General features: G+C 42.9%; 1 protein-coding gene across 1 annotated transcript in view; it reads right to left on the reverse strand.

The window, feature by feature from the left end:
* The window catches only part of LOC111248359 (glutamate receptor ionotropic, kainate 2-like), a 168,307-nt gene that overhangs the window by 18,862 nt on the left and 136,794 nt on the right, over nt 1-12,651 (reverse strand). The window contains exons 6-7 of the mRNA XM_086985576.1: nt 12,017-12,175; nt 5,500-5,718 (exon numbers count right to left, since the gene is read on the reverse strand). Of these exons, the coding sequence (XP_086841702.1) occupies nt 5,500-5,718; nt 12,017-12,175 (378 nt within the window). The remainder of the gene's footprint in view (nt 1-5,499; nt 5,719-12,016; nt 12,176-12,651) is intronic.

Genomic DNA, 12,651 nt, shown 5'->3' on the forward strand with positions numbered 1-12,651 from the left:
CAATAATAGGGTTATCTAGAATATATGAAGGAATTTTAAATCACATTTAAGTAGCCGAACGAAGTATACTATATTCATCATATTCCAAATGTGCACCGGTAAGTGGAAGTGTCTTTTGATCGACTTTCCTTTGCCATCAGGAGGTAGACGTCGGCAAACGTTGGTTCGGTGCTCCAGAAAACTACAATGGTAATGGAAGCCTTACTGCGGCCGCCATTCGCAGACATACAAATTACGTGGTGTGGGTGTAACAAAATAACGTTGCCGCTCGACCTGCTGAATTGTGTGACCGTGCATGGGTGTAACTTTTAGTTTATGTGTATTTTTAAGGAGCCCCACCAAGCCCCCCTAGGCGTGCTAAGTACGAATCAAGTTGCCTTCATCCCGTGCACCCCAAGATACAAATAATATTCGCTTAAAGCAAACAGCCTCCCTCTTGAGGGTAGAGAGGTGATCGACCAAGCGAGAGCACCTGCGCACTTCTTTCTCGAACTAGAAGAGTTTATAACTTAAGTTTCGTCGACTGAGCGCAATGCAAACTATGTGCAATTTACTTCCGCTGAAGTATCCACCAACACTCGAAAACTATTGCATTCCCAATCGCAGTCACCGCGCCCGAAAAAATCACGATTAGACAATGCAAACATCTGCGCGAGATGCAAAGAGCGAACGTATACTATTCAAAATGTAATAGAGTAATACATGTCGTCTATAGGACTGGGGATCATGCTGACCCAACAGTCGACCCAATATGGCATCGACACGGCAAATGGCATTATAGGGTATTCTCAGCGTCAATATCAGACTGCTCAACCAAATACATTATGAAATGATCGGATACGTGTACGCTGGAGAATGAATTAATGGGCTTCGCGATGTTCCTATTTCATCCAATGATGGCGCTGGAAGGGCAAATGTCAGACTTACATTGAAGCGAAACCGAAGTACACGGTTCTAATGATGATGGCTGATTGTAAATTTCGAGACCCTCGCACGGCCCGACCTCGAGAAACAACGCTAATGGTGGGCGACAGCATCGTGCAATCCCTCGGCCTCGCGCTGAAAAAAATTCATTCTGAGAAAACGTCCGTGACTATTTGTACGACGCCGAAACTGAACATAGACAGTCTCGTGTATGAAGCAGAGATGTATATTAAAAGTATCGATGGGCCGGCTGAAATGTTTTACAGGCTGATTATCATAAGTGCATTGAATTTAAGGAGGCTATACATATCAGTACGATGGAGAGTTTTTCGCAGACTTCAACTACCTAGCGACCAGAGTCAGAAGTTCGTTTACTCTCTGCTTTTTTCTTAGTCAGACTTGCAAAGCAGCAAGTAATATTATTGAGCAGCGCATAAGCTAAGAAAATACGAAATTTTCACCACAGCCGTCGTTGAAGTAGACGGTTCCGCTATGAAGGTGAGGTGGCTGGGAAGATCGCTTACGACACTGCCAAAGTGATAAGACTTTTTTTAGGCGTATAATCTTGATAATCAAAAGGGGCAGGATTCAGGAGATGTTTTGCATGAGAGGGCTTTTATAGCAAGTCCAGCCTGTTCAAGTGGCCTCTAAGTGCCGAACGTTACAACAGCTTCAAAAGGATAAACCATCACTAAACGAAGCCAGTGTTAAACAACCGCCAGTGCATCGCGCCGAACAGTTGGACAAGTGATACCTACCCCAACGGCCGAGAACTTCGTAAAGCGGGTTCTGATAGAACTGACGGCATGAGGGCCGGCGCAAGTGCATGATACCACCGTTGCCGCTCGCGAGAGCGATCACTAAGTCTGCGACGGAAGCGGGTTCTGAGGAACTACAAGATACTACAACTCTGGCGTTTCTCTCCCCTAATGCGTTCGAAATATAGCATCCCGTGCTAACGGAGGCTTGGCCAACTAGTCTTTTTGACTTATTGCGTTTCTGTTCTATGCATTGAAAAACAACCAATCTGACCGCCTGGGGGAACGTCTCGGTTTTCTATAATTATAAAACAGACGACCTCACGCCGTGCTTAGTGGTGAGTAATGTAGAGTATGCCTTACGACTAAGTCTCCTAGCAACCATGTTTGGCCGGCGGGTTCGGAATCAAAGTACGTCGTGGTGCAGAAACTCGTCAGCGGATTAGAAACGTTGTCTTTTCGTTCTGCCTCTTCTCTGGCCATTGGTGATTTCAGCGCCTGTCTCGACTAGCCGCTTTAAGATAAGCTCGGAAACTACATTTGTCGGGTAGTGAATTCCACCTCGATACCAATTTCCTACGAGATGTACGAAGTTCCAAGCTGATAATAATTTACTGTCAAAGGGCGCGAGCATTCGTGCTCACATATTGATGGAGGCAGCCCTCACTGTCCAAGTTGCACCCACACGGGCCCTCAAACACCAAGCTACGTCGCAAGAGATGTAGACAAGCTCTTGAAACGCGCTTGAAGTTCTTCTTGCACCTAATGTAATTTATAAGTTAAACTTTTGCGCAGCGTTTGGTTTAAATTCTCCAGTTTATGGTTTAGCTCGTACGTTCTCTTCAGAACCACAGGCCGTGGTTTCACTATGCTTGCAAGCTTAGCTGGAGAACCTAACGTATGAGCGAGGTATAGCTCGAGTTATACCTCTTAACCTCTGTTGTTAACACGATTGATAGAAAATCGTATGCGTCAAAATACTCACAATGCGTCACAATACACACACTTGAATGGCCCGAGACATACGCTTGATTCCCGATGCAAAACGCCAATCATACAAGTACACCACGATAACTCGGCGGGTTGCCCGATTAGCTCCTTGGCCTTCATAAATCATATCTCGGATATGCTTTCGCCAACGGTTGTAATACCATGCTAAAAGGCTTTTTCGCTGCAGCGTGAGAGGAGGAGATCTCAGCACAACGCAATATTCTTTAACAAGACTTCACAATGCAGGAACCTATGTAAGGTCTTGGGAGCTTAGTCGACACGAATATCGCCGGTCCAGACACGGTTTGCAACGAGAATCTCAAATACGCCATCGTTCTGGCGCCGAGGTGTACAGCAATATTTAATAATTGTCTACCTACTGGTACACTTCCAGCCGAATATGCGTCTATTGATTTCTAAAAGAAAGGGCGATCCAATCGCACCGTTACCGCGACCAGGAATAGCGAAGAGAAGCGTTTGTTTTAAGCTATCCTCTGGCTTGCTATCTGTGAAACTGACTATCTGCTTAGAAAGCGTGCACGCCATTCCATGGAAGTATTATAGGCTCCGAAAGGAATTCTACGCAAAAACGACTCACACAGGTTCCTCATGGTCGTCGTCAAGAAAGAGCTGGTCACGTTACGTAATCCGCTATACATGATGTTGGTCTACTTCAAGACAGCATTAGACGACGTAAGAGCCGAATTTTCAGACGACTGATTTAGGTCAAACAGCTTAAGCACATTGTTTTTTTCCTATTTTACTAAGGTGCCTTCCTGATTCTCCGGAGAGAGCCGAAGAAATTAGCTGAAATCATCTTGTATATAGATGACTTAGTGATGCTCGGGTCTAACAGGCCGGGACAACAGGTTTCAAATGCAGCAAGGTCTACTCCAGTTACATGCGGCAGTCATAGATTTGGAGCCGATCGTAGGCCTGACCAAGACGAAAGCGATAACGAGGCGGCAGGGCAGCGGCCATTGACACCCTGTACAACTTCGCCGGTTGCCCCTTACTTACGTTAACTGGTTTCCGCACACGCGGTTGCCCTTCTCTGCGAGCCACAAAATTTTAACTGTACCGGTCACCAAAAAATGTAACAATGCAGTGTCGGCCAAATAGGCGATTAAATTACCTTATATCTTGTTTGTCGCGAGCGCAAAACTTGAAGGATATCAAGATAGCTACGATCACAATGTATGGAGTCTGTGTCACACACAGGAGGAATTGCGTTAAGGCCGTTTTCATTAAAAGTACTGAAACTACACATAATACCCGAAATTACTTCATGTATTCTCCAACCTGCTCGCTATTTTTGTCTGAGGACCTTCGTCGACGCTTTGTGTTTTAACCAACCGATACCGGGCGTAAAACTCAACACATAGAGGCTATACCATAGACTTTATAGGGAAGCGAGTTTTCGCCGGTCTCATGATGCATGTAGGCGTTCAACATGATGGGGTAAATTGCTATAGACTTCATGCCAATCGAAATATTGCGTTACTATTGATCTGCATGTATACAGATGAACCATTTGACTGCTATAGATGAATACGTTTGAGTACTATACTTCATCTAGCAGTAGTGATGGCTACCCCTAGGAAAAATCGATGCCGTTTAACTGAGGCCTAGACGAGTGCAGAAAATAGTTTCTTTTCATATGTGTTACGAAGCCAGTTTGCTGTACATACAGCGGGATGATAAATTTCAAATCATTTTACGGTCAGTTGTTGTCCTTTTCCTTACGTCATCCTTTTACTAGTTAACTTTACGGGAACTTTCAGCTATCTGTTCACACTAGTCCAGTTTATCATTATGTACTAGCATACATACGTGTGTGCGGGTCATTTAATCTCTAGAACAATCTTTTTGCGCCACTTCTCAAACTAACGCAGACTGTATAACCTAAAGAGCCTATTGAGTAGTCCTCGGGGAGCAATGCAGAGTTCCTTCAGCTGCTGCGTATGTTATCAAGGTTCCCGGCATAAGCTTTGGCCGGAATACACTTGCCAAACGATGTAGTCACGCGAACTAGCTGGGCAGAGCCGGCTGTTGTTCAGCAGCGCTTCAGCGTCAAGCCTACAAGCAGATAGAGTGGCATAGACACTTAACGATAGCATGATATATTGGAGAGACACCGCAAATGTCGTCCCGTGTCGCTGGTCCGGCGAAGCTATCTCGGGGATGAGACTCAACAGAGAACGGATAAGATCAGTCACTATGGTTCAACGTCGAGCTGAGTTACAAATGATGGCATCAATAAAGTGTATATATATACTGTAGTGGCACAGCTCTCTGGTTTGGAGAAGCATTTGATATTCAAATGAAGTGATTTTGCTGCACACGCATACTATACCTCAATTCCAAACAAATATTTCAGATGTATTGTTCGATTTAAGTAGCTAACCTGAGCTCTTTTTTTGGGGGTAGCCTTTAATATATGCTCTATAAAGCAATGTCGTGTGGACCCGTTGCATCAAACACTATACACTATGTCTATATACAGTACAAAGACAACGGGGACATTTATCTATGTTAAGTTTTTTTTGCACAAACTCAAAGTGTGCACGTCATTCATCTTGAATCCGGAATAGGCTTAGATGAAACGAGAGCGAGTCCCTCATTCGCACGTGCTTCTGTAGCCATATTGCTAGGTTTCTCAGTGTGAAGCAAACCGATAGCATACTTGGTGATTATTATTACCACTACTACTACTATCCTTATGATCATTACTATCATCGGTCAGACTAAATTACAGAAAAGGTCGAAAAAAGTAGACGAGCTGCGCTTGTAGGTTAATGAAATATTTACTAAGACGAGAACTTACCAGAATAGTGGTGACAACCAAAGTCTTATTGAGGAGTGAGAGTCGGGCCTCCTCGAGCTCTCTGGTGTAGTTTGTAGTGATGTTGATGCCACCGTGCATCGTCCACTCGCCGGCCTCTCGCCAGCCTGAGTGCGCCATGTCCAGCACAGTCAGCCGCATATCTGTGCGATGGCCGTCTTTGTTAAAGCGGATATTGCCTGTCAGCCCCTTGATGTTGATCTGTCGACGACGATAATCACAGTAAAGGTCAGGACACGTAAGGTTGGCAACAATGTCGATTACACAAAACAATGACGAAATTCAAACACGAACACGAGCGCGATACAAACGTCGGAACATGACAGTATCCGCAAACGGCAAACAACCAACGGGCAGCAAGACAGCACAACGTAGATAAACGAAAAACAAAAGATATTATAAAAGTCGGCACATAACTCGTTTGTAGCACTGCCATGTTTATTTATATTTGCATGTGTATGCGTTGTTCTTAGAATTCGCTCAGCAGCAAAAATAGAACAAGTTTTGAAATTGATGTAGGCGAAACAGTCCTTTTTCTCGGAAGGCAAGCCTGCGTCCTTTATAGTACCTGTGTAGACGAAAGCACTAAGATATTTGATTAACTATTACAAGAAAACGGTTCGTCTGATCAGTAGTAGGTACAGATCGAGGTATTTATTTGCTGGCGCCGACGGGCGTTCTTGCCGAAACAAGCCTTGAGACCTTCCAGATATAAGAACTAGAGAGAACATGCGAGTTAAGCTCTGAGCCTCTCGGCATGCTTTTAAAGAATATTCGAGACAAAGCGGACTTAATTCCTGAGAAAGACGCATACATAATACGACAATCTTCTAGAGATCTGTTGGATGTAAAAATATCTGCCTGTGAGTGACGAAACGCGTTGGCGATGGAAAAGCGACGGGCGGCATCATGTTTGTGTCCGAGTTATGGGTTAGGGGATTTAATAGCATCTAGAGTTTAAGAGCTTTAAACTAATTTCAACTAAACACCGGCATTCGTACTTATTCTATAGCGGTCCTATAGCCAGCCAGCACTACAGGGCGTTGTGTTAAGAGGCAGATTTACGATCGTATTGTACACGAGGCACCGCTGCCGAAAACCGTTCGGGACTGATGCTTTCTACTGAGAGATTTGATCGATTAACTAGGAATCTTCTCGCTAGTTCTAACAGGACACGCGCAATAGAGAATTGCTACCGCCGTTATTCTATCAGATTTTACTCAAAACGAGAACTAAAAACGTCACCTCATTATAAAGCTATATTACCTTGATACAGTGACCATTTTTCCTACAGTTTACTGTTGACTCAATCGAGTATTTTGTTACTGATTATTGCTGCTACAGATTTGGGGAATCCGCTGATGATGAGCTAGGTGAGGCTAGATCTTGTTGGTGCCAACGTTTACAGACGCACTCTGTCTTCGTTTATTATCTTTTCTTTCACATAAACATACATACATACAGGGTACATTCGGGTAGAGCGAACTTGATCGCGCTTTTTATCTCTGACTTCCAACAAAATGTAATGTGTCCATTGTTGATACACACAAAGTAGCGTAAGCCAACGACCGGTTAGCCCTAGACGTTTAGCAGATTTGCACCCGTCGTAATATTTCTTTTATCAAGTGTCGAATATTTTTGCATGAATTCGCTCGCTACAGCAGGACGGCAGCCATCTTGTTAAATATGCTAAGATTATCTAGTTTTGGTGAGAAATAGCGTGCTCGACTCGAGGTGACTATACGACCGCGACTGCTGCAGGCGCTGATAGAAGGGAAAGAACAGGTTTGTTGTCCTAGTGTTTCATAAGCTTTTCCTATTCAACAGCCAGTTCGTTTGCCGAGGCGTGAAAGTTCATTTTTTGAAACCATTTTCTTCAAAACGACCGCCGCCGACTGTCAACTCAATCTTAAGGTTTAAGGAGACCTATATTCCAGTCAGGGAAATTGCGTTGTTACTTGACTCAAAGCTAGCTTACCCAGTTATGCTTAAGAAAGTAAGTCCCGCTGCGAGCAGCTCGAAGTTCATGGTCCGTACGGGTCGAAAAGTCGCAAATTAGATTCCGTTTTAAGCGGCAACAAATTATATTTTCTCATTAAATTACCGATGAAAGTAATGTATTTTATAATAGGGCTTTATGTACTGCTGTCATAATACATGACAGATAAGGATTATTTTTAGTAATGCTTTTAGGCTAATAACTTGCCTGTTAACAACTTTTAAATGTTACATTGATTGACGCTATGCCTATCGCTCTGAGGTCACTTGGGGAGAGGTACGCTGTTTCTTCAATCACAGACACCTTCTAAGAATAATTGTTTTCGAGCACTCTATTGGGAAATTATCAAGTTAAATTTGCGGATCGCAGTCGATTTAGGTTCCCGAAGAGATTACTCGAACATATCTATGATCACTTTCCTTATTTGTCAAAAGTAATAACGTAATGATAATATGTGACTTTTTCCACCTGAACTACATATGTTCATTCTGAAGGCACATATAATACTACATTTCGTGTACGAACACAGAAAAAAAACAGGTTGCAATATGATAATTTTTCTGTTTCACTATCGTAAATTGTGTTTATGTCAAAATATTTTCATATCGGTGACGTATTTGACGCAAAACCACGTCAGAAATACAACATACGTGAAAGCAATATGCAGACTTTCAAGATACGTGCGACCACCCCAACGCTAATAGGATACTTTGTAGCAAAGGGGGCGGTCGTTACGACGGGATAGCGGTTCTCGTTTTTTTGAGTGGCTAAAACCATTAGAATGGTATAGGCCTTTTTTAGATGACGCTTAAATAAAAATGATCCTCTCCAACAATCTGGCATATTTTCTTTTCACAACAGAACCACAGATTTTGGCTTTATCTAGCCGCAGTTAAAAGCAGCGTTTGAAGTCCAGTCTGCGTATAGAGATGGATCCAACTAATTATGACCTTCTTCCCTAGCTCGCTTTTTCTGTTCTACGAAGATACACCTTGTATCCTGTTTGCATCTGACAACGCGGTTCGGTACATTCACTGCAGGAAATTCAATGACGAGGAGATAGGAGGAGCGTTGCAAAGACAAAAACCTGCTTGCCTCGAACTGCTATATATAATAATAGCGTAAACAAAAACACAGAGCTAGTAAACTGGCAGCAATGCATTTCCGGTGGAGTTGATGTTTTGATGCTCGCTCAGTGATCGATGCGACGTACGTATTGGCTTGCGGAAAACACAGACAGCTTCCGACCCGGTCTGTTTCCGAATTGGACTTTTTGGTACGGGTAGGATACGGCGAGGAAGAGAAAGATCACAGGACCGGCTGATAGCAGAATGAAATAAAGCAAAAGGCTAAAGATTTTCGATTGTAGCAACGAAAGCCTGTGGTGCTCCGTAACAGCTATTGCTTGGTTCGGTAAAAGACTAACCAGGTCTCTACACCCGCAACCCAGACCCCAAGCTGCAAAGCTAGTCCTTCCTTTCATTCACTTCTGACGTTGTGGCAATAACTGGGGCTGAAATGGCGTCCTGCGGCGGCGCCTGGTTTCAACAGAACAAAATCCCTAATGGAGACCCTATGGGAGAAGGGAGCGGGAGGACTGTAGGGCGGAGAACGGCAACGTCGTACACAAATTAGCGAACACTCATTGCACGTTGCTACTGTAAACTCGAGACGAAGAGGGCACAGTTACTCGTTTATTTAGCAGCTGTCTGTAGGTAGGTAGGTAGGTAGGTAGGCTTCGCGAAATAAAACAGAATTTAAAAGGGATCTACAAATAAGGTATTGCAACAGCTGCCACAAGGAATCACCGTGAAAAAGAAGGCCCAGCTAGGCCCACCAAGCCCCGGTCTGCGACAAATTCGAATATATAGCTCGCCATAGAGAAAACAAAAAGACACATTTATTTTACTAAAGGGACGAACTTATATTTGATAATATGATTATCAATACTCTTTTAACACAAATTATTAGAGTAGAATCGGCTGATGTACTATGTACAGTGTGTCAAAGTGAAATTAAAAAAAAAACTCAACAACTAATTAATATCATATAAAAAATAGAGAAAATTCCCAAAAAGCTAAGCAAGCTCTCCCAGCAGCAGCAGCAAGAAAATACGAAGAGTGAATGTATTATTTTTTGTGATGTTCAATCATTTACCACGTGCAGCTGTTACTAATTCGATTACTGCTCGCCGAGTTAAGCGGTCCCACCTTCTATTTGTTCGTGCATCGAAGAAGCCGGCCAGTCTAGCTTTGCCATTATTTTTGTAGATTTTCAACCCAGCCTGCTTTTGTGAATCGTTAATGTCCGATGGTCTATATATAACAGGCTAGGACGGTTCTACGTAAGCAGAAAAAACGAAGCGCGGGTCGATATTTGAGTTGTACGAAATTACGTTCTCTGCGGCCGTCTCTGCAGCGACTATTTGTCTTAGACACCGCAGATATTTTCTTGTTGTTCTATGTATTGTGTCAGTTGGCACTTGGCATCATACAGAAGTAAAGGTCTGGGGTCGTACTAGAGTCAAGCGCACATATAGGAGAAAGGTTTTTTTCTGTTTGATAAGTGTTACTATGAAAAAAAAACGCCAAATCCAAAAAGACAGGGCGCATTTTCATTCTATCACACCTTGTTCAGTCAGTTCCACTTTTTTGCTAGCAATCACCAGGTTGAACTAGCGACCTTACGCTGCGTGAACCTGTAAGGTGTTCAGCCAAAACTAAGATTACTAGTATCCTGTACAATAACAAAGCATGAAGATATTTTGTCTGCTCTGCTGTAGAGTACCAAACTGGTATTATCTCTACTTGACGAGCATTCGACTGATGAAATTCTACTGGCCTTGTATGACTTCCAGCTTCTAACAATTTTTTAGATGATGCAGCATATATAGATGGGTACATAACCTTACCTGATGGATCAGAGAGCTACGACGATTTGAAGTTGTTAATGATTGGAATTACTGGTGGGCCAAAGTGCCACATCTCCACGGTACACGCTTTTTTTAACAAGCCCTATCAAGAATAAATAAGATCATCATCCCCCAATTTTGGCATAATTTGATCACGTATAAAACACGCTATATACACACATACGTAATTGCTCCCATGTTCGTAATGCTGAGGTCTGTGGTACGGCTGTGGCTGGTATTATAAAAATCTATAAAAAATTCCGCTACAGCAATAGTGTATATGTGCCTGCTCTCACACAGAATGTGTAACAAATGCGATGTTTCAACATAAAGGTCAACGTCAGGATCTATTTCACTTTGCGTTTGCTGCAAAATCGAAGAAACATCCGACTGAGATCAATTCTTGTGCCTATTCAAGGCCATGACCTTTTATTCCAGAAACGATTTTGATTAATTTGTTTCTTTGCAAGAGTAAGAGCTCGACCAATATGTGCTCTGTTATCTCAGATTTTTCTCTTATATATATATATTTATTTTTGTACGCTGTGCATAGAAAAATAGATATATACAGTATGTGCGTTTTAACAACCAGTGGACATCACCTTTGCGGTTTTGCAAATGCCAGTCGAGTCGGCACGAATTTTTTAGGTAACTAAACAATGGTCGCGCGCCAGCGAAAAACGCAACATGAAAAGACAACAAAATATTGGCAAGAAGATCTAGGTATCTGGACTGTCGTTCTTCTGAAGAATTTCCAACAACAGCATCGTGACGAACGGAAAACAAGGTTCAGTTGATTTTTGTAAAATGTATATATAAATATGTGCACAGACTTAGTGGCAATGGACTACAGATAGAACTCACTGTGAGGCGTGCATCGATGCTGTAAGTTGTAAGATGGATTTTTTGCTAATTGCATATCGTTTAGCCAGTCTAGGCAATGAGATTTGTTAACGATGGTCGCAGTTGATAGACACTCATTGATTAATTACGAATATTATACTTTTCTAAGCCTTTGAGTAGATGAAGATTCAGATAACTTAAAGGCAGTCACAGACCGATACAGCGTTGGACAGACGGATGAATTTACGAGAATGTTGTGGCATTCTATGCGTTGGTCCGAGGTCGTACGAAATAACATCGAAAACGGCAAACATACAGGAAGGATCAGTATAAAAAGAACTTAGAAATAAAAGAATCGTATTATTCCATGTGACGACTACCAAGAACACGAACCGGTAACTGGCTCACGGTTTCATATTATAGATATACAAACAAGCCCAATTTCTGTTTTTGTATTATTGGCTCTATGGTATGCGGGTCACTCCAACCGGCTCGCAGGTTACCGGCACAATATAACGTTGTGACGAACGGAACTAAAGAAGCTGAGTATTTCGCTAAGCAAAAGCCAGACGGGAAAGGGTCATGCCAGTAAGGCGTAAAGTTTTACGCTGTTCAGTGAAATTGTACAATGTAACGATGTCGAAGTTTTAAGAAAGCATCACGAAATCAAGCAATAGTATATGTAATCATTTTTCAAGGCATATTATCCATGGAATATGTGGGTCTGTTATGTTAATTACACTTACCATCCGCATATATTTGACGAATGCGTTCCCCTGAGACCATTTGTGCTCCCGTTCGCATGATAGGGGCGCCACCTGAATTTTGGGCCCGCTGTCCGGGTGCAGGTCCTTCAAGGCAGTGGCGAACAGCCTCACAGCATCGTACATCAGCGCTACTTTGGTCTACGGAAGGCGGAAGGTGACGGGAACGTCGACAGCGACGGCAACAACGACGTCGACAATAGCGACAGCCATCGCACGAAGGTCAACGGATGGTACGACGGCGTATGGAGTGGAGTCGTAATGGTAAAGTACACACAGAAGGTCAGACAACGGAACAGCGGAAACCAGACGGCAACAGAAGAAGAAAACGGACAAAACAAACAACGCATAACGTGAGAATGAGAAGACTGCTCGAAACGAACTGTCACTGTTAAATTATAAAACTTACGACAGTTGTACCATGCCGCACGAACGGCATTGTCGAAGAAGCAACTCGGCCTCAATCATCTCATTCATGTCACAAGCGATTCTGCAAAGAAAGACTTGTTTGTGCTTCTTATTCACTCGCCTCGAAAACTGTATTATGTAGATACTCTGCATGGGTAAAATCTCATGCCCTATATACTGCCATAAAAATAATTCAACGATTCAAATAT

Source organism: Varroa destructor, unplaced genomic scaffold (genome assembly GCF_002443255.2).
Source record: "Varroa destructor unplaced genomic scaffold, Vdes_3.0 BEIS01000003.1, whole genome shotgun sequence".
Lineage (NCBI taxonomy): Eukaryota > Metazoa > Arthropoda > Arachnida > Mesostigmata > Varroidae > Varroa > Varroa destructor.